Here is a 27324-nt window from a genome sequence, read left to right on the forward strand (position 1 = left end):
TCACAAAATGAAAACAATTAATGATAGTTATTATGTTCCATCTTAAATGTAACCAAATTCTGAAATGTATTATTAAGTGTGAATTTATTAGTTTGAGTTTTATTGAGTTATTTCACACAGAAAAATAAACTGTTTATTTAAAATACATATGTACATGTATATTATGTTCAAAACTACTTTGAAAAACAAATTATAAACTAATATTGCTGTATTATTTAAACCCCTTATATTACACTCTCTGCTTCACTAAAAATACGTATGTACATACTGTTACTAGTACATTATGATCCACGAAGCACTGTCTATTTTGGGTTGTTTTGTTTGTTTTTACAAGCATACAAATCATAGTGTTGAAACAGATCTCCAACCCCAACATCCCCAGTCTAAATAGTTTCTTTTTTCCTTCTTTTTTTTAAAATTTATTGATTACATGTTGCCTTGTACTTTCAAAACATCTTGTCCATTGTACACCTTCTTAAAGGTTATGATTTGTACACTTGTAAAAATGAAGAAGAACAACATGGATGACCCTTAGATAAAAATTATTCTCAAATTAGTACTGAATATTTCTTTTTCTCCTCTTTGTCTGCCACTCTAAGGATTCTGCAGCAGCATGTCCATGAACACACAATGTGGAGTCTGGCCCCGTGCTATATTTTTAGTCCAGCTTCCACTAATCCTTTCCTACCTCAGGTATTCTCGAAGGCACTTTCCAACAGCATGAAATTTGTCATAATTTTGTGTCATATAGTTTCTAAAATTCAGTGTGTTCATTAGATGGTGGTTTTCGGCAGCTACTGCTACTGTCAGCACTGCTTATTTTTAATGATTGGCAGATCCAGAGGAGAGGTCATAGGTGTTCAGTGACACACACACATCCACCTGTTTTAAATGCCTTTTCAAAAACATTTAATTCTTTAATTAATTTTTTTATTTATCATCCACAATAAACAAACACTAAATTGCTCTAAAAATGCATCTCCTAGCATCTTTATTTCAAAGTATTCCAGGGAATGTGCTCCCAAACCCCTTTACGGGCATAGCCCACTGGTATAGGGTGTATACTACCAAATCAAATCCCATAGACGACAATAGTAACATAAGTGGCTAAAACTCCTACCTGCAGCATATCAACCGACATAAACGCCACGGATATAAATACTACCACCTCTCACACTTAAAGTGAATCAGAAAAAATTGGGGGTCAAGCTGCTCGTTTCTGACTACCCTAGTTCCGCACAAAATTCGAGTACTTTTTTTTACAGGTATCCCATACATGTTTCAAGCACAAGGCTACTTGACACATTGGTACTAGATGAAATAAAAATGCATTTTTTTTTTTACCCAGATGAAACTTAATATTTTTTACAACCAACACACTCACATTTATAACTCAATCACAGGACTTGTGGTGTTCACTTCTCTATCAAAAGTTGGGTGCACCTCGAACTTTGACCCAGCCGGAAGTTATTTGGTTTAGTACTACCTAAAGCGCTCGCTTGATGCACAGTCGGTTTGGGATTGATCTCAGTCAGTGGGGTTATTGGGCTATTTCTCGCTCCAGCCAGTGCAACATGATTGGTACATCAAAGGCTGTGGTATGTGCTATCCTGTCTATGGGATGGTGTATATAAAAGATTTCTTGCTGCTAATCGAAAAGAATAGCCCATGAAGTGGCGACAGCAGGTTTCTTCCCTCAATATCTGTGTGGTCCTTAACCATATGTCCAACACCATATAACCAAAAATAAAATGTGTTGAGTGCATCATTAAATAAACCATTTCCTTCCTTCCCAAACCTCTTTACAGATCTTGCTCATTTTGGCAGCTAGGCTCATTTGCTTTTGACAGACTCAAACTGCCTTTTTTTTATAATGATCCCCCTCTCTCTCTCCTCCCCCCCTTTACAAAATCTTGGATCTGCCCACTACTGTTCAGTTACCTCGTTTCTCAGTATAGTGTATCTGCACTCACGTTTCACACTTCTTCGTTGCCTCACCTGTATGAATTTAAAAGAGGAGATATGGATAGTATGGCATCAACGTTTGCATTTAGCTCACCATCAACGTTTCATATTTGCAGGCCCGTAGGAACAACTTTGAGAGTGGGAGGGCACTGATGGATCGGGTACAAACTCTATATCAGATTTTGGTTACAATGGCAAACATTAATGTGATATAAAAAAAGAGACAGAGAGAGAGAGAGAGAGAGAGAGAGAGAGAGAGAGAGAGAGAGAGAGAGAGAGAGAGAGAGAGACACACACAAGTGGGGGGGGGGGGGGGCACATGTTTTACAGCTAACTCTTCGACTTCCGGTATGTAGAGAGAAAAAAAGGCATTTGTCTTTACATGCAGCTCAACATTAATGTTTCACATTTACATGTACATGAATGTGTATCGCAATGGATGTTAAAACAAATTTGAAGTTTATTAAATTAAGACTTTCTTTTCTTTTTTTAATTACTATTTTTATTTTTATTTTAACATGCACTTAGATGGACACCTATGGATGCAATTATCATTGACACTGAATTTTTTATGGTAGACGAGATATTTAATTCAGTGGAAATTGTGTTATTTCTTATGATGCTTATTCTTTAGATATGTTGAACTGCTTTCTTATTGGAATTTCCTCATCTGGAATTATTATCATGGGAGCAATCAATAGCTTTCCTGCTATTTTCAAATGAAGATACCAGATAATTTTTCCTCTTCACATTGGTCGTCATATACTTTTATTGTGTGATAAATATCATTTATCATTTATCAGTTAAAATTGTTCAACCTGTTCCACTAAAACAAAACAAAAACATTTCTGAGATCAGAAATACTGGTTTTATTTGAAAGTTGACATTGTGCACAGGGCACTCAATTTTGAACATATTGCCTTTTTTCTTTCTTGAACATAATTTTACATGTTATTTGTTGTATAATGTGTCTCATTAGAAAATCAAACTGGATGCTTGTACATGTATGTATGGGTAAACTGTTGATGTACATGTAACGTGTTTGTTCTCATTGTTGTAACATAATTGTACAAACATGTTTTACAGCTAACTCTTCGACTTCCGGTATGTTGACTATGAATGATGTAACATTACATGTAGTTTTGCATGAAACATCATTAAATATTCTCTATACAACTACTTCCATTTAAACTCTGATCATCATGTATTGTCACAGCAGCAAAAAAAAAATCATATTAAGTATATACTTGTATTCGCATACTGTATTATTAAAATTCTCTATGACACTGATATTTCATTTAGAAAATAATATATCAATAATAACTGCATCTCAATATATTAATAAATTTCCCATATAAACAAAAAACACAACTTTGATTCTTTGTAACACTTTCATTTCCTTTTTAGTTGAGAATGTATTGTTAAAAACTGCATCTTAATAGTTAACAAATGTCCTGCTTTAAAATGTGTCCATGTATTATTACTATAATACAAACCCCATCTTTATTCAGCATATTTTATCTTGGTAACACTTCAGTTGATACTAAGGTGAGAATGTGTAAATAAACACTGCATCTCAATAATTTAACACATTTTTCTCCCATCCTTAGCCATGCAAGACAGACCCATTCCATGACGTCAGCCCATGCAGAATAAATCTGTCTTGCATGGGCTGTGACGTCATTGAATTTACATGGGGAGTATTACGGCATTGGTAATATATGATGTCATATCATATATAGTTTTAGATCAATATTTTGTTATTAAAACCTTCATTATAAAAGCTATCTTGTTAATTTGTGGTGTTAAATTATATTTAACACATGAAACTGACGCTGCCTATATGATGTTACTTTTTCAGCCATCTTTGTTTGTTCGTGTAAATTAATGGTTTATTTATCGAATGGATGGGAGAAAAAGACTCCATCATATGTGGTCAGGCTGGATAGAAAAAGTACACCCGAGGTGGTGGAAATTTCAACCCTTGGACTCAGCATGCCTCGTCCCGGGTCGAAATTTCCACCACCTGGGTGTACTTTTTCTATCCCGCCTGACCACATATGATGGAGTCTATTAATCTATGTAGAATCTGTTCATGCATCTTGACCTGTAACAACAAGGGAATAAACATGTATTGAGCATTTAGCCTTTATTCAATAACAGTATTGCTGAAATTCATATCACACTCTTCGTTGATACTTAGATGAGAATGTCATTAAAAATTTCATCTTAATAACAACTATGTTACTAGTTAATTCCTCACTGTAAAATCTGTTCCACTATTCTAGTAGTATACTGATTTGAATGCCTCATTTGCCTTGCTCTGTATCTGTGAGTACTTACAGCTGATAAAATACAAACTGTAAACTGAATGAACGATAAGTTGTCTCAAATCACAGTTTTTCCTAATAAATATACAAAACCCTCACATACGTTGTTTTCGCTTCCTATTTATTGCACAAGTTTATTTTGCGCAATAATAAATATACCACAAGACTGCGTAGCGGTTGAGTAGTATGTTCTTGCGCAAAGTAAACTTGTGTAAAATAAAGTTGTGTAATAAATAGGAAGCGAAAACAACATATGTGAGGTTCTGTATTTATTACATACCTTCTTTTACTTTTTATAAATCGATTTTTAATTTAAAGTCATAAATACACTTTCTTAAATCTATGATCAATCCACCTTTCATGGATTTACTTAACATTAAGAATTATACTTTGCGGAAATCTTGTGTAATGTTTCAAATATGATGTGACATAATTTGTAAATTATACATGATGTCCGCCAACTCCAGTAAAAATAAGTTCCGGTCCAGATCGCATATATGTGTGATACAAGATAAATTTATCACATTGTTTGAAAATGTCTTTATCACTATTGTAAGAATAGGTATGTAATAAAACAAGTGCCTTTCATGGCAAAACAAAATGATAAAATACATGTATGTTATATACATAGAGGCTATTTCATGGGGTTTTTCGAATACGATTTTTATGTCAACAAGTGATGTGTGAAAAACATATTTTCACGAATTGCGAAGCAATGAGTGAAAATATGGTTTTCGCACATCACTCGTTGACATAAAAATCGTATTTGGAAAAAACACCATGAAATGGTCTATTTATTATATACATATTTCCTAATTTTTGACAATATCTTTCGCTTCTTGGTAATATCTTTACCTTATCCTATCGAAAACACATAACGTCATGATATATTTCTTCCTATGAAACTTTGCTAAAATATTTACTTGACCATAGACTTTTAAAAAGAAATTTGAATAAAATTGATCTTTATTAACATTTATTTAATAATACTGCGGTGCAAACATACCTGACAAAGCGATCATCCAAAAACTCCCACAAAAACAAAACGAGTCGAATGCCGTTAAATTCTTACACTTACATTCGATGACACTACATTGTGTCATCATTATTTAGCTTCGTATTCAATTCGTTTTAGATATTTTATCGTAATTGTACTTCGTATCCCTTTTTAATAGGTACAGTTGTTTAAATTACATTTTTTTTATTTTTCAAATACGATGAGATGCATTGGTAATCATTAAACTTAAATACAAAGAAACGAGACAAAGGGAATAATTTAATCATGCACTTTTACAAAAAAGTAAATACGATTTCTATATTTTCACTGTAGCTAAAATACAGTGAAAATATTACTTTTCACCGGATATGACTTTTATGGTTTCCATAGATCTATATATTTCATTGCTATGTATATAATAAATGTATATATTGTTCACATAATTCTTCAAATCATAAATGCAAGTCATCGCTTTATGCTGTATCTGTATATCTTGTCTTGATTATGTTATTAATCCCCTACTGGTCCAACCAGAGAGGATTATAGGTTTCATCTCCGCCTGTCTGTCTCACTGTCTGTCTGTCCATCCATCTGTACGTATGTCCATCTGTCCCACATATAGTTTTCTGGATGGGTTTTTTCACAATGGCTTGAGATATGGAGTGTAGTAAATTTTGTATATAGGTTTATCATTTACTGTTACAGATCAAGTCTGTCATTTGGCTATTTACCCATTTTTGACAGAGTAGATATGAAAATTAGTTTTCTTGGGGTTTGGAGGGTTTTTTTAGCCTTAAGATATAAGTTGATATTTTGTGTATAGCTTTATTATATACTGTTTCAGATCAAGTTTAACTTTCATGGCGATTTACACATTATTCGCACAGTTATGGCCCTTGAATTTAGGAGATAACAAACATTTGTTGGACGCATAGGGGATGTATTGCTTTACACAAAGTAATGATACAGGCAATGGTGGTATGATGTCTAAACTTTTTTCACATACATTACACATTTGTCTTTACAATGCTAGGAAATGGCTTCTATTGATATACCGTTTTTAAAATGTCCTAGATCTGATGACCAAACACACACACACACACACACTCTCTCTCTCTCTCTCTCTCTCTCTCTCTCTCTCTCTTCTCTCTCTCTCTCTCTCCCTCTCTCTCTCTCTCTCTCTCTCTCTCTCTCTCTCTCTCTCTCTCTCTCTCTCTCTCTCTCTCTCTCTCTCACCAACATCATTTCATAGCAAACAGTTATTTCAATTCAAAATGTGTTACAGCATGCCACCAGTTTATTAATTGCAGATTTTTATTAGTCCCCTACCAGTCCAACCAGAGAGGACCATAGGCTTCATCTTTGTCCTTATGTCCATCTGTCCTCACAGTTTTCTGGACTTTTGTTGTTGTTTTTTTGCAGTGTCTCAAGATATTTGAGCTGAAATTTATATATAACATTATCACATACAGATCAAGTTTGCTTAGCTATTTATCCATTGTTGACAGAGTTATGGTCCTTAAACTTAAGAGATATGACAATTTGTTAGGCTTGATAGGGAACATGTATTGCTTTAGCAATACTCTCAAAAGGCATGTTCTGATATTCATCATATTCTGTTTTCTTTCCAGGCTCGAAGAAAAACCTCCACTCCAGAAGATCTACTGTATTCCGGAGGTTCGCAGGAGTTCTGTCCTCCCTTGGTCCCTTTGGTGGAAACTCCAGAAGAAGAAACCCAAGTGCTGATTACGAATGATAACATGAATGCATTACCTAGCAACATCCTGATGCCACCACCGAAGATGCCTCCTCCAAAAGCTGTTAGCAATATTCCAAGGTTAGATCAATTGTACGACTCTACTGTCACTTACATACACGTGTAACCAGTCAGTATTCCAAGGTTAGATCGATTGTATTACCCTACTGTCACTTACATACACATGTAACCGGTCAGTATTCCAAGGTCAGATCGATTGTATGACCCTACTGTCACTTACATACACGTGTAACCAGTCAGTATTCCAAGGTCAGATCGATTGTATGACCCTACTGTCACTTACATACACGTGTAACCAGTCAGTATTCCAAGGTTAGATCGATTGTATGACCCTACTGTCACTTACATACACGTGTAACCAGTCAGTATTCCAAGGTTAGATCGATTGTATGACCCTACTGTCATGTGTAACTAGTCTTCGCCATCAACAAAATCAAGGCGAGCTGAATATCACTTTCGTGAAGTGGTGCCAGGCAAGCAATCACTTGAAGTTTCAAATAAAATATATTGCAATTTGTTTTAACTGCAAGGTAATTAATTTGCATCTCTCCTAAAACTTTCGAGGCTGGTGTGGAGGGAAGTATTGAGTGATCACTCACCCTTCTTGGCAAAGACTGGTAACAAAATTGTGAAATTTGAAGTCATTTACCAAATGCAGTGTTACGTTTCTGACATGTAGACTAAAAACATTACACATAAATGTCAGTCAGTTACCAGGGTTAAAGAAACGAAGGTGACATACCAGTTTTGCCAAATTTAGAATTGGTTTACCATGTATAAGTTCCATATACAGTCAAACTTCTTTAACTCGATATTGAAGTAACAGAACCAACAGGCTCAAGATATCGTTTGTTGTAAACTTAAGATTTATTTGTTGGTGAAAATTATGCCTTAGGACAATTTCCCGACCTTAAGATATTGTGGACTTTCGAGATGACATTGACTGTATAGAGATTTACACATGTGAATGTGGACATAAATCTCTAGTTGTTTTAATTAGCTCATACCATATTCATAATATCAGTAACTGTCCTTTAATACCATAGTAGAAATACTAAGTCATATGGCATTGTGTAAACAATCATACAATTTCACAGTACTATTGTATTTCTTTGTAAATTACTTTCTAATAGCAGGAATACAGCTATAAATTTGTCACAGAACAGCTAATTATACCATACTCCATTGACTGGGGAATCTATAGTAATTAAGAACAGTCACAGCAGCACTGTGTGCCACCATGTTACATAACAGTTAATGTCTTCTGTAATGGTTGTGCATGTTATTTGTGTGATTGTTTGATCAATTGTAATAAATACATATGTTTTGCTTCTCAACAGGGCTATCAGTGGTCAGAAGCTAGACCCTGGTCCATCACCACTTCTGCGGAGAAGAGATGGGAAGAAAAATAGTCCTGAACCATCGCCAGTGATGAAGCGTAAAAACGTTATACCAGTGGTGACCATTGACAGATATGGCAGTCGCTCCAGTTCTGTGTGAGTAATGTAGTTTACAGAATGAAATAATTTATTCTTTGTAGCACATTGGAAAAAAACAACAACACATGCTTTAAAAATAATAATGAACAGTGAGAGAAACATACTCACCATTTTCCATCTTTGGGTGAGTATGATGTGAGCTCAGGTAACTGTTGCTTGTCTCTCATACTGAGGCCTGATTTACAAAAAAAAAGAACAAAACCAGCAGTGTGTTCAGGACAAGCACTCTCAGACAATTTCAATCGATTCAGTATATACTGTGTTCACATCCATGTGAGGAATCCTTCTGCATCTTGAACAGACCTTATATATCTTCTGTCTTTTGTTTTTTCATTTTTGGTAGCAGTAAACACCAATCCATCTTAATTTGTTCATCCATCCATTCATTCATTCATTCATTCAGTCATTCAGTCATTGTCAACTATATGTACTTTTATTTGTTTTACAGTTCCTACATATTTCCTCTTCTTCTTTTTTTAATTGTTAGCATTTTGGAGAATTTTGTTCCAGTATTGCCAGATATGTTTTGTTTTAGCCAAGTGTTAGAGTAAGTTAGAATAAAAGATCTCATGCTGCTAATCTGTTAGAGGAAATGTAAATGAAATTATAGTTAATATAAGCTGTGTCCTGTATATCCCAAGCATTAAAGGATGATGCTTGAACAGCCCTCTCTACCAGGGCTGTTCAAGCCAAATTAGCCAATTGCTATTTTTTTTAATACAAAATGGTTGCAAATTAACCACGTTTTTTATTTTCAAGGAAATACTGTACATATCTGGAAATTTGCTAAACCAAAATTTGTTCCAGTGTGAACTCTGATCTACATTAACTCTAAACATTTAGTATTTTACATTTTTACTTGTTCCATTTAAAATGTGCTTGTCCCACCCTAAGTCGAGCTGTATGTAAATGTATATTGATAATTATTGGTTGACTAGTTAAACAATTTACTTAACCTTGTTCTACACTCACAAACACTTGTCCTGTTCTTAATGTAGAACCCGGCTGTACATGTAAGTAAATTTGTATTACTGTTCCATTTTACTTTATTTAAGTATTTATTCTAATTCAATATGCATATCATGTGAAATGCGATTGGCTAATCAAATATATTTGTGACACTAAAACCAGCATTAACGTGTCAGAAATTTGTGGATTTCCCAATAGAATTCAGATGCTACTTCTTGCTGTTTAGTCGGATGTACTTGCTTTTAAAATATCACTGTTGAATCTTTTTTAATAAAAATGCATGTTCCTCTAAATTTTATTACATAAATGCTGTTTATATACATCTGTGTAATGTCATGTGTGATGCTGACAGGAATTCAAAAGTAAATAACAGCAACTATGCTGAATTATGAATTTTTGCAATGTACTTGATATTGAGAACCAGTATTCAGAATAAATGATTTCAGAAATAATGGATGACATTGTCATTATTAAAATAATCAAATACAAAAAAACAAATTAGGAGCAATAGTTATATTACAATTACATATAAAAACATATATTTTAATCCGCGTGTGCTATAATTATTTTATAAGGTGGATGACTTGAAATATTTATCACAGAACTTAAGTTTTGATGTAAGTTTTAAAGGGACAGTAAACTCAAACATGAGCCTTATGTGTTGGAAAGATGCATACCCAGACTACCAACACATACTGACACTTTAAGAATGAAAAACAAACAATTTTAGAGTTAATAAAAAATCTTGATTATTCCTGCTAACTGGGGGCAGCCATTTTCTTTTGTTTTCTTTACGTTTGGAATTCTAGCTTGGGGCGAAGTGACGTCAGCTCTGACCAACTCCTGTATGCACAGTGTAAAGAAACGCAGTCATTTACTAAAAGGCGCTTCATTTTATCAACCTGACTTGTAAAACAACATAAATGACGTGATAATGTAATAAACTATTTAACTAAATATATTTCAATTTGCAATAATAGAACGAAATGGGGTTATAGTATTTTTCTCTCTTAAAAAATCCAAACCAAAAAAACATATTATTAGGCCTATTGGTAGAGTACATTGTAGCAAAAACAATCACTCACAATACCCAAGTGATAATTTTCTTTTCTTTGGGACTACATAATTAGTCAGTTTTGTGATTTTAGATGGGGAAGTCTATCATGGGTTTTACAGAATTATTTACAGTAATAAAGCAGGACGGCTGATAATGCCCATTACCATTTTAGGGTGGCCGGTTATCCCACAATACCCTGTGATCTTAATAAAACAGGCATGCATTATTTTTTTTACTGGTGACCATCCAAATATACACCTGCCACTCGGGAACCACAGGTACAGGCCACAGAAAGAAAATACCAATTAACTAAGAAAACACTCTGATTATTATTTCAGTACATGGGTTAATGTATGGACAAAACATAACAGTTATTTCGACACTTTGACAATGGTGGTTTATTTTGTATTGAATAATAATTAATACTTATTGCTGGCTTACTGGGATGGATATTATTACAGAACATTGTGATGCATCCGCAAAAGTCAGGTACGCTTGTTTCTTCATTTCTAAGACTAATTCCTGATGTATTATGTAACCACCGGCTCGCCAGATGGCATATTCACTGGGATGGTACAAAATGGCTGCATCTGTTATATATAATAGGTTTCTCATTTAATCGTCCAAAAGCCTTGCTTAAGCAGTTTTTGAAATGTTTTCACTAATTTTGTTTTTCTTCTAACAGCAATATTTTTCATGAGTTAAACAAATGACATTAATTTAATTAAGGGAAGGGTTAAAACAACACTTCTTGCCTATAAAGGTATGTATAAAAGTGATACATAACAATTTGACTGAATAAAACACTGACTTAATGTAGTAAAGGCACACATTTGCCAGCCTATAATGGCTAGATCAAAGTTCTTTCTTAGCACCAGTCAACACAGTTTGCATGAACGAGCTAAGAGATTAATTGTCTTATCAGCTTACACAGTTTTATATCAAAGCTGCAATACATACATTATAGTAATTTATGAATCCATAAATGAAATAAATGTTTTGTTTCATCTATTAACATAAATACCAAAGCATATTTTAAATTTCACCAAACACAATTATCATGGCTACCCAGACTACAGCTGATCACTTGACATATTTTCAGCTAAGTCTGTTTCACAATTACTATGATCTTAAACATGCAGTTAATAATAGACAATGATCATAAATTTTCAAATTGTTGTTGTTTTGTTTTTTCTTCTTTTATTTCTTTTTTTTTGGTTTGTTTGTTTTTGGTTTTTGTCTTTGTGGGGATTTTGTTTTGTTTTTTGTTTGTTATAATACGTACACACACACATACTCAATCACATTCACATATATAATTTAAATAATTTTGTTTCAATGTTTCAACATTGGTACATCGTAATTGAATAAATAAATAAATACTGTTTTTTACAAATCTGCATTTACCATACCTTGTTATTTTAATTCCCCGCCCTCATCAGAGCCATGAAAAAGAAAGTTTGTTTTGTTTAATGACACCACTAGAGCACATTGATTATTAATTATTGGCTATTGGATGTCAAACATTTGGTAATTTTGACATATATAGTCTTAGAGAGGAAACCTGCTACATTTTTTCATTAGTAGCAAGGAATCTTTTATATGCACCATCCCACAGATAGGATAGCTCATAACATGGCCTTTGGTATACCAGTCGTGGAGCACTGGCTGGAACGAGAACTAGCCCAATCTGCTCACCGACAGGGATCCATCCTAGACCGGCCGCGCATCAAGTAAATGCTTTACCATTGATCTACGTCCCACTCTGCCATGAAGAAAATCACTAGTATCATGATGCAAAATTGCTGAATTTTCCATCTGTAAGCTGTCCGTAGAATGATGGAATATGGATGCGGAGAGACTTGCAAATAGGACAAAAACAAACAAGCAAACAAACAGACAATCTTGTAAAGTGCTGTTATCTTTCAGTTTGACACAGTTCTTTATTAAACCACCATAACGTTAAAGCTGCTTGCACTATGAGGAACATGAGCCAACATTTAAGCAAAAAGTGAGTCCAGAATCAGATTACATACGGGTAATTTTAGAGTTTTTGCCTCCATGAACAGTTAGATTGGCAGGGCATCTTGTAAATGTTTGTATCCAATGTGAGTCAGTCTGTTAGGAGTTTTTACTCTAGTGTAGTTGTCTCCATGATCGGTTAGAATGGCAGGGCATTTTGTAAATGTTTGTATCCAATGTGTGTCAGTCTGTGAGAGTTTTTACTCTAGTGTAGTTGTCTCCATGAACTGTACATTGGCAGGGCATCTTGTAAATGTTTGTGTCCAATGTGTGTCAGTCTGTGAGAGTTTTTACTCTTAGTGTAGGTGTCTCCATGAACTGTTACATTGGCAGGGCATCTTGTAAGTGTTTGTGTCCAACAATGTGTGTCAGTCTGTACTCCTCCCCAGCCATGTGTTCGATCATGCGCCGTTGTCGAGACAGCTTGTGAAGGTAGTTTTGTAGGTGTACCGCGTTCGATCGCCGAAAGCATCTCTCTGCTGCATGGCTGGGAATCTGTCCTCTACGTCGCTGAAACACAATTTGTAGAACTTTCATTATTTATGAAATTAAAATAAAATTGAGGGGAAAAAATAACTTTTATAGATGCTGTCATGTAGAAAAGTAATGTGGTTATTACCATAGCAAACTGTTTAAAACAGTTAATAAAAATAGTTTTTAATAATAAACTAGAAAAGGATTTTGATTCTATTGAATAACAGGTAGATTAGAACATTGTTTAGTAAGTGGTTATTTTAAAACTGAACTGTACAGTGTATCAGTGTTTAGGATACTGGCAAATTAAGCTTGTCACAAATTTTATACTGTTGATTGTAACTGCAAGTCGGTTGTATGCAGCGTCTTCCTAAGCATGGGCGGATCCAGGAAATATTTTTAGGGGGGGACCAAAAAAGAAGGGCACATTGACTCGTCAAAAGGGCACCTTACTACAAGTTTTGATATTTACAATTAATATGAATTCCTACAGTTCTACGTCATAATATACTAGCAATAATGAAGTAAATTGGCGTCACTCGCGTTAGAACCTCAATGGGGCCCCATTGAGACTCAATAACATAGACACATATCTGCAAGCTTGCGCATGTACACGAAAATCTTAATTTCATTTATCTCAATATAATTATTGTTTACTTAAAAAAAAAAAAATTCTACAAACAAAAAGGGCACTTGGACATTTTGAGGGCACTTGAACAATTTTTGGGGGGGATGCGTCCCCCTGGTCCCCCCCCCTTGGATCCGCCCATGCTAAGGTGTGATAGCTCACAGGATCATTCCTCTTAAACTGACCCATTAGGCTGTACAGTGGACTTGGTGAAGTGAGGGCTGACAAAATATGCTGAAATACACAGTGTCAAATTTTACATGGTATATTCACTGAATATGATTGAGATTGATCGTGCTGGTTTAGACAGATGTGTATTTTGTTTCATACAGCTCTCCACAGCATGGTAAATGTGTGGTCTCATCAGGAAAAGTGTTTAATAAAGACCTATTTGGGCAGGGCTTACTCTGTACAGTGCCAAATTAGCCAATTGCTAATATTTTTACAAAATTTAGACTTTGGCTAACAAAATATTCCTCAAATTAACCACATTTTAATGATTTCAAGGAAATACACTACATTTCTTAAAATTGGCCAAACCAAAATTTGTTCCAGAGTAGCCCTTATTGGGATGGAATAACTTGATTAATGACATCAGTTTTCTTCTCATGTCCTATATTCTCTGTGTTGCAGTTTCTGCATTGGACACTTAATACAACCCTTTGATTAAAACGTGCTGGGGTGGCATTAAATGAGCAATCCTTTAATTTTTACTATTTTTTTATTATTATTCTGTAGAAAAATTATTAATGGAATGATTCAAAAACTAATTAAGGCTTTTGAAAGTTAACACACTGAAAATATTTTTTCATAGTGCATGGATCTTGAAGTAATGGAAAGTGCATTGATTTTGTTAAAAATTCAAAGTTCTGAAAATTAAATTTCTGTTACAGTGTATGTAAGTTGTTAAATTTGAAGTGAGAAAATTAAGTCAGGACCATCTGGCCTTTTAAATGTTTTCTGGATCTCGAGTGCACATTTTATTACTTTAACAAACAGCATACCTGCTCAGGTAGCACATAAAACAACTGTTAGATCCGTATGCTGTCAGATGTATATCGATCACCATTATAAAGGTGTGTTTTATAACAGTGCTGCTGTTGAATTAACCAACAAAAGTTACTATAACTTTCTAATGGGTTTCAAAATTAGATTCATGCCTGTCCATCATTAAATAACAATTACTTACTGAATTATTTATTTCAGGTAGTACTTAAACACAATTAAGTTTTTTCGTCTATTAGCATAATGGCATTACATGTTTAGGATAAACACCATAAAGTTAAAATAAAGAGTTCAGCACTTCTTGTCCAGTATTATCAATAATGTTTCCATCACACTTCTTTGTCAAGGAAACAACTTCTTGCTACATGGGGCCACTAAAGTAATAAGTGCTGTATGGTATTGTTACAGTCTTAGACACAATATTGGCCCATTCTTTGAAGAATAATCCTCTTACATTATCCACCAGACGGTGAATTCGTATTTTCAGGTGACTAGGTTTGTGACCTTAATCTGTTTAAATCTGGTAGTGTGCTATGCCAGGTATATTGAAAAGAACTGACAACATAGTGTAAACTTGGCGGAAAACGGTGTGCGTGTGAAATTTTCATAAGCTAAGATTGCACATTCAAAAGTGAATGAATAATGACAATTTGAAGTGATACGAATTCTTTAGGATTGGTTTTCCCCACTGGCTGTTAATCAATAATGTCCTAACTAAGTTAATCACTGGCAGAATGCGTCATGATATACAATGTATGTACCTCAGAGTGAAAAAATATATATTGGTTGTTGAGTCTGAATTTTGTTGAAATGTGTATAGCTAGGACTAGAAGTTATTAATTTTCTATCTCATCCATGGTTGAGACCATTTTAGCAGATCCAGTAATTACATAATATATGTTTGATCTTTGTTTCATCTTAACCTTTTTAATGCAACATTATAAATTGTATTCATCAATCTGTCCATGTGTCTTTTGGTGTTACCATATACATGTAAAACATTTTTGTATTTTGTCATTTATTTTTATGAAAACGACATTTATTTTTATGAAAACGACATTTTTAATTTATTAAATGACACATTCAACATTTAATCTATGGTTATATTATGGTGTCAGACATACATGCATGGTTAAGGACCACTCAGATAACGAGAGAAATCTGCTGTCTCTCTATGTCTTCTCTTTTTGGGGGACAGTGCAGCACCATCCCACAAACAGGTTAATACATTCCACATCAGTTGTGGAATACTGGCTGCAATAGGAAATAACCTAACATTGAGCCATTGACAGGGATCATCAATCCCAGGCTGATCGCATATTCAATTGAGAGCTTTACCACTCAGCTACGTGTACCTCCCGACCCTTTATTTTTATGGATTCATAAAATGTTTATGGATGTAGATGATTCCACGCTACACAGTACAATCCATACAAGAAAAACAGCATTTTGTACCATTGTTATCCTTTGAACGGGACACTTAACAACTTGCTATAAAAAATCTTTCAGTTTTTGTAATTAATAATTACATTTTGCTTTATACTAATTATATTGCCCAATGCAGTATTTGTAACCCACCCTTGACCATGCTAACGGTATTGGGTGAATTTTTTTTTTTTTAAATAAAATATTTCCATAGAATGTGTTTAGATGTGAAATGGATAACTAAAATATTCATATATATATCTACATACCCTGTCTTTCTTTGACTGTGAATTGAGCAAATAGTCACACAAGAAATTGTCTGTTTTGTCTGGACTTCTCCGTTCGCCAAACTTTAAGCTGCGCTCGTTATTCTGCATTCTGATTCTGACCGCGTGGAGAATGTCTGACAGTGTCTTGTTACGCGTGTCCTCATCGTGGATGTTCAGGTACAGCGCTTTCCACTCGGCTGATTCTGCGAGGGTTTCCGGAATTACCTCCAGAGTTCTCTTCTGTTTTTGACTTTTGAGGGGAGGTAAGTATATACCTGTGGGACTACTCCTCCCCCTCATCTGACCTTTAGCAGCTCTCCTCATTTTCCAGTCCTCGATAGGTGGGAGTTTCTCTGATCTCTGTTTCCTCTGCTGTGATTCGTACGCCATTTTCGTTAGGTTTGTGTTTGGTTCGTGTGGTATTAGTTTGACAGCAGTTTTGCCATCAAATTTAACTTTCTTCTTGTTAATTCCTTTGATTGTCGGCAATTTTATCTCACATCTCTGTCTGTCTTGAACTGCGAGTGTTGCGATATGTTTCTGCGATATTTCTGGATAGAGGGCAGTGTTGGGTTTTTGTTGCACGGTCTGTGATTTAGCTGCATGATCTAGTGATGAGTGTCGTAAATATTTCCCAGAATACCACTGAGTGTTTGGATGACTTCCCAAGACGACATTAGAAGGTAAATCCGACACCGATTTATCATCATTGATGATCAAGTCTAGATCTTTATGATCTCCAAATAATGTTTGATCTGTATCACTCACCGACTTTTCAAAATCTGATTCGTAATCAGAAGTGTCAGTGTCACATTTAACTGAAGATTTCTTACTGCTTGCTTGATTTTTACTTCTATGCTTGTCACTCTTGTGAAATTTTAGTTTTTCTGTCATGTGCTGCTTGGGTTCAATCCTTGGCGTTTGATACGGGTCGTATACGTTTGACGCTATTTCGGGTAGCTTGAGGTCGGTGAGGTCATGGCGGAGGTTGGCTAGCTGCTTGAGGAGATGATGCTTCTCGTTGGAGTACATCTTCATCGTCTGGTGGATTTCATTGTGAAGTTTCTCCTTCGCCTGACGTAGATGTATCTGATGCATGTTGTTCCTTACCCGAGTTACTCTAAAATGAGATGTAAAATCTTTAGTTTAGTAATTCAGTTTGTTTAATTTCATTTACACATTGGGAGGCATATCTCAGCCTTCAAAGTTCTTAGCCGTAATTGTGGCAATTATATAATGTCTGCCCTGGAGGGTGGTTGGGTTGTTTTTGTTTGTTTGTTTTGTTTGTGATGGCTATGACATTTTATTTGAAGGCTGTTCTAGAATTTATTGCAGAGCAGTAAGCCTTGTAAGGGGTGATATTTCTAGCGTACCCAGTACCCAGAAAGTAAAATGTAATGTAATGCAAGCATGCATACATAGGTGTAAAACATATTGCACACCCATTACATGTAAATATAATATAATTATGTTGCCTCCCATCCACTCATATGTGATCAATTCTGAAGCAGGCATTACTTGTTAATAAATTCATAGTCACATTCATCTAACATAAAAACAGAGAAGCAATTAATTGCTACCCTAACTTAAACTATGGGAAGCCATTTAAGATATTACCCTAGTAATGCCATTTAAATTTACAAGTCATGCTATGGTTAGCTACACATTGCTATCTTTGAACTAGTCTCAGGGGAATGATGGGGAGTAAGTGATAGCTCCCCTTAAACAGCAAGCTCTGACATGGTGCCCTTTTTTAGTTTTTGTATTACGGTAACATCCATTTTAAATCCTAGATCTACATGTATGCAGTGAATAAGAAAACAAGTGTTTAATGATAACGAGATAACCATCATGTGTCTGGTTGTTTCATAATCAGCATCAACGAAAAAGATTTAGACTTTGAAATGGGAATAAAATAAGAAGGTTTAATATTGTTATTTTAATACTGATATAGTTTTTAATAACAGAGTCTGATACTTGTGCGAAATTTTAAAAATTAACAGAACGTGTCTGATAAATGTAGGTACCGGGGTATTGATATTTTATTTAGATGACATAGAAACTTAGATGACGCCCAATAGCCAGTGTATTTTTCATGCTGGGGGTGTCATTAAACATAAGTTATTTATTCTTTCATTCATTCATTCATTCATTCATTCATTCATTCAAAAATTGAGACATGGCCAGTAAATGGGTTTTGGTGGATGATTAGATTAAAATATAAAAATTTAAAAAACTAGAATCTTGATTGAGAACTATAACAGAAAGTGTCTGATACATGTAGGTACAGGGTATTGATATTTTATTTAGATGACACAGAAACTTAGATGACACCCAATAACCAAAGTATTTTTCATGCTGAGGGTGTCGTTAAACATAAGTTATTTATTCTTTCATTCATTCATTCATTCAAAAATTGAGACATGGGTTTTGGTGGATGATTAGATTAAACATTGACTTTTTAAAAACTAGAATCTGATTGAGAACTATAATTTTCTTTAAACTTCCTTTTAAATATTCACTCTTAAGCTGAAAGTACATCTACGTTTCAGCCATTTATATCAGTTAATAAAGACACATATAAAACCAAAACTTACCTGGAATTAACTAACAGTTGATGATTACATAATATTAACTACTACGTGTAGTTTAGTATTGAATATCCATTCATTTGATATCACTTGTACAATATACAAAGAGAAACCTTTCTATTTCATCGTCAGTTATCATTACATTAAATGTATCAATGGACCTTTGATGTGTTTTTTGCGTATGTTAATAATAAGAATATGACGAGCCAAACCTACCTGCTTGGCGAATAACCTGAGCTGTTTGACGTACACTAACTGACTAAAACACGGATTTGTGCAGCTTATTGATTCATAATTATTCTTGGCTGGTTTTGTTGTGCACCTCTAGAAAATGGGGTTACCCAATCTAAAGGCTTTGAGGTTTATTGTATTAACCACAGAAGGTGTCTTGCTCAGTTTACATTTTGATGGTGTAGACCTGCAAGTTTTGACATTATTTTGTGGAATGAAAAACAATCTCTGATTCTGATATTTTAATCTGGAAGGAAATGCTAGAAAGTGAAAAGCAGTTCTTTTCTACTTATACTGATATAAACTTTACTTTTGTGTGTACATTAAAAAATATATATATACATGTATCTTCTTTTTTTTTCTTTTTTTTTAATTTCACCCTCACCTTCCCCCCCCCCCCCCCCCATAATATAAAGATGTATGGATGTCAATATAGATGGCACTAAAAATATTTATTTGAATAGTTCTACAATGCTTTAAAATGAAAAGCAAATGATTGTTATGAAGTTCAGTATCACAAAGCATATTGTGTGTTTGTGTCTGTCTGTGCCCTTCTTCGTGTGTGTCTGTGTGTAGGTATTTATTTATTTATTTAAACTTATTTTCGTGCTTATATCCAATTAAGGTTCAAGCACACTGCAATGGGCACACACACCTCAGCTATCTGGCTGGGCTATCTGTCCAGGACAGTGGGTTAGATGTTAGTGAAAGAGAAGAGGGTGCAGTGGCCTTACACCTATCCACTAAGTCGTTAAAACTCGCTCTGGGTGGGAGCCGGTACTGGGCTGCGAATCCTGTACCTACCAGCCTTATGTCCGATGGCTTAACCACAATGCCACTGAGGCTGGTGTGTGTAGGTAGATTGTGAAACAGAGCAGGATGGGGCTCAGTGGTACAGACCTTGCTTTAGGTTCTACAGGGTTCGAAGTTGGAAGTAAAATATGGCCTGTTTAGCTATTTTTTTAACAATGTCCTGAGAAAAATATTGCCAGTTGGAAATAACACAGCATGTGGCAGGTGGAAGGTTTGGAATAGTGTATGGGGAAAAGTATGTGTTTTTAGATTATTTTAAAGCAATATTGAATTAAAATATAACAGAATAACAAGCTAAATAGCAGATGAAATAACCATGCATACAATTTTTTTTTTTTAAATGATGTGTATGTGGTTGAAATTACCTACTAGGTCTAAAAAATGGAATGCTTTTCACTTTTCATAGACCTCTGTTTCATGCCTGTACAATGGACTGTAAGTTCCTTTCCTTTCCAGCTTGTTAAAAATGACAGGTCACCGAATTTATCCTTATTTACCGGTAACAGTATTACCGGTACAATAAACTTATTACTACAAATGTACATATCAGGCTTTCTGCCAGAAAATAATTTGAGGGTACCTAATAAAAACAAAACAGATCAACAGTAGGTTATGGGTTTGTGATCTTTTGAAATTGGACACTGCATTTTGTGTACTTTGACAAATTTTAAACAGCAGTTCTCTAAATATTATTGTCATAGAATTCCAAAATGTTAGGGTACATAATTTTACCCTCTGGCAGAAGCCCTACCTATATAGCAAACAGGGTTTTCATTGACAGTTGCCAAATTCACCAATTATGAATTTTAAAAACAATTGGCAAATTTTATTTTGAAGTTGATAGGAAATAACTTGTTTTCTGCCATTTTTGAAGTTTTAATAGATCCTTTGTGCTACCCAGAGCTTGCCCTGACAAACCATATTAGGCTATGTATTATAAATTTGGCAAACATTTGATACATAAAAATCTGTTTGCATAATCTTGATTGTCTACTCATAAATTTTTTCACTTTTGGTAGAAAGTATTGTATTATAATGTATGTATTGCATAGGTCTATGGTGGTTTGTCATGCTTTGATGTGATTCAAGGTTAGAAGATAGTATCAGACAGGCCTGGGGGGAGATTGTGTTACAGTGTATTTATTGTGTGGACAATACTTTGATACCTCACCAAGCGCAAGGAGGTACCTATCTCGTAGATTATCAAGCAAGTACATAGACACTTTAATCTCAGTATAAAGTATGGGTGTATCTTCAAAAATAATTGATGTCAGCAAGTAGAAGTCTTCTCAGTTAACAAACATCTTATTCACAGCAAATATAAACAAAATTACTGTAGATATAAAAAAAAAAGTAAGCTTAAATAATGTCATTACGTCTTTGTTTACTATATCGTACCGTCACACGTTTTCGATCGACACGCGTTTCTGATCGCTCATTTGTAATTGCAATAGTGCGAGAATGCGCGAGCATTGACGTCACCACAAGAACAAAAACGAACACGGAAGTCACTGCTTTTGTTCCGAGAAAAAAATGCTGCGTGTCAAGTTTCCAATGGTAAGTTTTAACTCAAATATCTACAACCATAGTATATTTTATCAGTTTTCACTAATGTACATATTTGGTATGAAGAAAATGCTTTACGGAGCAATATCTAGTTGTCAAAAAATGTTGTAAACTTGTCGGCTGCTACACTGACGTCACATCTGTCAAACGTCACGTGATACACCACGTGATACTCATGCAACCATAAAAATATATGGAAGACAATTTGGGGGAAATCTTATGTTGTTTTTGACGTTACCTTGTTTTGGACATATTTTAATTAAGGGTTTTTCTCATAAGCTAAAATTTGCCACAGTTACGGGCAAATTTAGAATTGATATTCAATAAATTATGATGTATTTTATATAATTATAAATAAATTTTATATTTAATAAAAAAATAAAATAAAATATTCCTTTAAAAATTATGTACCGTTGATTTAGGAGTGATTTTTTTTTTTTTTTTTTTTTTTTTTAAGACCGTGATCAACCGACCAAATGTAAATTACAGACAATACAATCACCAGTCTTTAGAAAATGCATATGAGGCGGTTAAAACTCGGGGAATGCCGATTAAAAAAGCAGCTAGGATTTGTTCAGTGCCATACTCCACCTTGCACGACCGTCTAAGTGGAAAAACGGACATCGATTGTGTTAAGTCAGGACCAGACCCATTGTTGTCTCAAGAAGAGGAGCAAACTTTAGTGACACATGTTGAGTTTATGTCATCTGTGGGCTTTGGGTATACCCGCACTGAAGTCCTTAATATTGCTACAGACCTTGCTGTTCATCTTGGCAAAAGAGAAAAGGGTGAAAAACCATTTTCCCTGCGATGGTTTTATGGGTTTATGAAGCGATGGCCCGAGCTTAGAGTTCAAAAACTACGATCACTTGAAATCATGCGTGCCAAAGCAACATCAAAAGATACCATCAACAAATACTTTGATAGCCTGGAAAAGATTTTAGACAAGTATGGTTTACGAAACAGTCCAGAGTCCATCTACAACATTGATGAAAAAGGCATCGTGGAAAATCACAAACCCCCATCTATTGTTGCATCACGTTCGAATGTCCCAGTTGCTGTAACAACGAGCAGGTCCAACACTACTACGGTTATTGGGTGTGGAAATGACCTTGGTGTTGCCATACCACCGTATTTTGTTTTCAAGGGAAAGCGCATGCGGGAGGAATTGTTAGCAGGTTGTACGGCAGGCACAGCAGGAACCGTTGGTGAAACGGGTTGGTCGAATTCTGATATTTTTCAAAAGTATCTTAAAGAACATTTTTCAAAGTATGTTCCAGCAGCATCTTCTGACAAGCCTGTCTTAATTCTTTATGATGGTCACACGTCACACATAAATGTTTCCCTGATCCAGTGGGCACGAGAGAGGCACATAATATTATTTGTATTACCTGCTCACACATCGCATGTTCTTCAGCCAATGGATGTGGGATGTTTCGGCCCGTTCGAACGCATTTACAATGGCATGAGACATACGCGAACATGCAACATCGGGTATTGACAGACATTCCCTTTGTGAGACTGTCTGCAAAGCTTACTGTGCAGCACTCACACCCGCCAACCTGCAGTCAACGTTCAGAAAGACCGGGATTTATCCATTTGATAGAGACGTTATACAGCCTTCAACATTCCTGCCTTCAGCTGTTTTAAGCAACAACATGGAGTCAGAAAATGAATCACAAACCAGGGCAACTGTCAGCTGTGAAGACAATTCATCAAAATGCAAGAAGTTTTTCACAACTGCAGAAGAAGTGATCACAAGAAAACCAAAACCTACTAAGAAGAGGAAAGTACTCAGTGCTGTGGTCAGTGGTAAAGCCATCACGGAAGATTTGGTTTTGGAAGATATCAGGGAACATCAAAAGAACAAACAAAACTAGAAAAGAAAATGTACAAAATCAAAGAAAACTGAAGATTCACCAAAACCAAGTACGTCAGGAATTTTTCTCCCACCCAGTGCTAACACAAAACAGCAGCTTGAAGACGAAGACGATACATCGGAGGAATCTGACGACCCTAGCGATTTTTGCTGCAAGTGCAAGAAGAGCCAACCAGACGAATACAAACACTGTGTTTCACTTTGCTTCGTTTTGTGGGCACAATGCACCTATCCGGCATGTCAGCATTGGGTACATTTAAAATTTTGCACTCCAGTTAGGGTTGTACGGGGACATTCCGAATTTTGGTGTCCTTGCCATAATGAAATGGAAGAGTAATAATCACTGGAGTAAAAAAAAACTGAAAAAAATTATGTAAAATATGTTAAACGTTTAGCCTAAAAAAAAAAATATTCTGAAAGTTAAGTAACACTGATTGAAAGTTACACACATTTTTAAATCAGTTATATAACGTGGAATTAAGTGTAAAATATGACATCAATAGTGCTCCATACAACGCAACAGCGACCGAGAAAATAGCCGACCAACGAAACGATCGAAAACATGTGAAGTTACTAAAATACAGAGGAAATTCCTTTACGACAAAGCAAGACGTTTTCTCCAAGGATATTATGGAATTCATTGCGGATTACTGGTGTTTTATGTGGTAAACTATTGTGGCAACAGGTAGGTAAATTATTAAATACTTACAATTTTTTATTTCTATTTTATTCATATATTTCGCTTAAACGATCGAAAACATGTGACGCCAGGATATATATATACAGTGAGACCTCGATAATCCAGACTCCATTAGTCCACAAACCCCACCTTACAGATACTCGACATATAAAACAAACTCTCCACTATATAAATGTGTTTTGTTAATCCGGAAATTCAGCTTCCGGAACCGGACGAACACTATCCAAAACAATTTGTTAAAAAAATAAAGACAATTTGCTTCTCTTGACCGGACGTAATTTCTTCCAACTGATCATTTAACCAGAAATCGTTTTATAACTTTCTCCAAGTTTGTTCAACTATGGCCAGTAAGCAGCAGTATCCACCGCCTTAGCCAGTACACGTCACAAGACAATTAACATGCCAATTAAGTTAGGTCTCTTACCTCCGACTGTTTAATTGTCGGTCTTTTGTTAGATAGTTTTCCTTCAACCTGGGAATGACATGGTTCATTGATCTAGCATATCGTTTTGTTAACACATCCATTGCCTTTTTAAAATGTAATTACTAAAATTAAGACCAATTATCATTGGTAAAGCGTAACTATATATTATTTTTACAGTAATCCCAAGAAATGAAAATGTCACAAAAGTACAGCCTTTAAATTGAAAGAAAAATGTTCGTACAAGTAAATTTTGAAGTTCAAAAACATTTTTAGACTTAAAATTGAATTGTTGGTTTTTTACATATTCATTTAGAATTATTTTTTACCAATAGATATGTTTTATTATTTTTTTTTAATTTCATACAAATCTGTATTTGTTGCTTATTTCTTTTATCAGTTTGCCATTCAAGGAAAATAAGTCTTCAGGTGTGATTCAGTACTACAGAAATTCGTTAAACCGGACACTTTAAAAAAACACACCATACTGTCCGGATATCGAGGTCTCACTGTATACGCTACATACATGTAATGCAAATTACAACTGCATGATCATGTAACTGGGAGACATTATATCCAACTAAAATACCACTGCTAATTGCCTTGAATGGTAAAATAATAAAACTTCCCATGATTGAAATAAAGTATCATGATTGATTTTTTGTACTTAATTAATTGAAGTTTTGTGTGACATGCAGTTTATTGCTATTTTGCCATGTCTAAGGATACCAATATTAAAATTGTACAATAAGCAATACAAAATATCTGATGTGTGTATTCATGCTTGATAGAAAATACATAGGATGGTGGGAGTTTATGCTAAATATACCAAACACATCTGTTAGATCAATGAGACATGTAAACCAAAGTACTCCTTTTGTAAGAATTGCTGCATAGATACTTGACACTGTTTAATATAGGGTCAGAGCCTTTAAGCTACATTAAATTTCCATATATACGCTTTCTATGTACGTATTGCATGAAACTGCAAATCTTTGTCCATGTTGATAGTATTATAGTTTTAATACCCATGCACATATATCCTTTTGGTGAGGACATAATTATACTAAAAGGCAAAAGTTATTGTGAAACACAAAAGACAAGGATAATTGATGATACGTTTTTACTGCCGTGTATGAAACGCTATAATATGGAAAGAGAAATGTCCAAAGATATGGAAACGAGCAATAGTCCATGAAAGGGCGCACCTGCCATATGCAAATGAGTCACATCACTAGAGGGGGTCCAGAGCGAAATTCACACAGTTAGTAGCGAGTGTGTCCACCTTGAGCATTAATACAGGCCTGGCACCGTCATCTCATTGAGGCCACTAAATGCTGGAGAAAGTTCCTGGGAATGCCTGTTTCGCAGATACATGGTTAAAATCCATGTGTCTTGGTAAGGGGTTGTCATGGGTGGTCGGTCACTGACCTGGTTGTTTTGTTGATATCGTTGCCATAAGTGCCATATGGTGTTTCTGTAAAAGCTGAATTGACGTGCGACATCACGCTGCGAGGTCCCAGATTCAAGCATCCCTATGACTCGCCATCTGTCATTTTCACTGAGGCGTGGCATGACGAAATTGCATCAAACAGTTCACTAATGGTGTTTTTCTGACTTCTGGACTTCTGAAGGCTGCACAGAGTGGCAATGATTTGCGACTGAATGTCTGGCCTTTTATGGTGAACACTGAACAGCATCTCTCCCGAATATTCCATGTTTCTTGCACAAAGCATGCAATTGCTGCAACAACTGCTTGGTTGCATTTCTCTGAGCTGTTTCGTGCACATTTTCTCTGGTTTACATCCATAAATCCATTCACAAGTTTATTACTCCAAACAATCCATGTCACAATAACTTTTGCCTTTGAGTATACATACAATTTTGAAAGGAAATGGTGAGAACATTGGTCAGTTTTGCACTTTTTGCTCATATTGATGATGATGCTTTCTTCCATATGACATCATTCCTTGTGGGATTCGATGCTTATGTGATCCATGACAGGCACGGTGGAAGCAGGTAAATATTAAGGGGGCTGGCTGAGCTCAAGGGTGCAAAGCAAATTTTCTAGGGGGATCGGGGATATATATACTTTCCTGTAAATTTTTAAAAAATAGATGCAATTTTCTGCATTCTACAAGTAAAATTCATCTCTGCCTTAAGATTTACTATCAATAATATTTTTGATTTAGAATTATTGGGGGGGGGGGGGGGGGAGAGAGCTAGAGCCCCCAGCCTCTCTTGCTCCACCATGCTTGCATGAAAAATAACTTGAAAAGTGATTCCAAATTCACGTACACAGATCACACACGGTTTGTGGAAAGCTTGGAAACAGAGACATTGTTGACACATTATTTCGATAATTCACTAATTTACAAATTCAGGAAAAACATCCTATGGAAACATATTTAAATTTGCCTCACCTGTCTGTTACTGAAAGGGGCATTTTAATTCCCTCGCTGCTGTCACTGTCGATGTTTATACTGGTGGTGGCTAGGTGCTGAATTTCCGGAAGATGGACAACTTTCCTCGTCTGCATCATAATGTAGTTGTTTCTTGCTTGCAGATGCCGTAGTTGTGCTTGCTTCTGAAATCTCAAACATATAGACATGTAGAGAAATAAAAAGTAAACGTTTCAAAGCCCATGCTTATAAAACATTGAAGGTCTAGACAAATCATTAATAACATCACACCCATGCAGTTTGT

General features: G+C 35.1%; 2 protein-coding genes across 4 annotated transcripts in view; one reads left to right on the forward strand and one right to left on the reverse strand.

Moving 5' to 3' along the window:
* The window catches only part of LOC121381972 (kinesin-like protein KIF21A), a 135609-nt gene that overhangs the window by 84224 nt on the left and 24061 nt on the right, over window positions 1-27324 (forward strand). For 2 of the 3 annotated variants that reach the window (XM_041511413.1, XM_041511410.1), the window contains exons 28-30: window positions 6924-7129; window positions 8410-8565; window positions 9567-9581. In XM_041511413.1, the coding sequence (XP_041367347.1) occupies window positions 6924-7129; window positions 8410-8565; window positions 9567-9581 (377 nt within the window). The remainder of the gene's footprint in view (window positions 1-6923; window positions 7130-8409; window positions 8566-9566; window positions 9582-27324) is intronic. The other variant, XM_041511411.1, reaches the window with a different exon arrangement.
* Window positions 12498-17622, reverse strand: LOC121381973. The gene is made up of 2 exons (XM_041511414.1): window positions 16418-17622; window positions 12498-13126 (listed from the first exon to the last, which is right to left on the reverse strand). Exons 1-2 carry the CDS (start codon window positions 17513-17515, stop codon window positions 12938-12940), a joined length of 1287 nt encoding a protein of 428 aa, XP_041367348.1. The 5' UTR covers window positions 17516-17622; the 3' UTR covers window positions 12498-12937.

The sequence above is a fragment of the Gigantopelta aegis genome, chromosome 9 (genome assembly GCF_016097555.1).
Source record: "Gigantopelta aegis isolate Gae_Host chromosome 9, Gae_host_genome, whole genome shotgun sequence".
In the NCBI taxonomy this organism is placed as follows: Eukaryota; Metazoa; Mollusca; class Gastropoda; order Neomphalida; family Peltospiridae; genus Gigantopelta; species Gigantopelta aegis.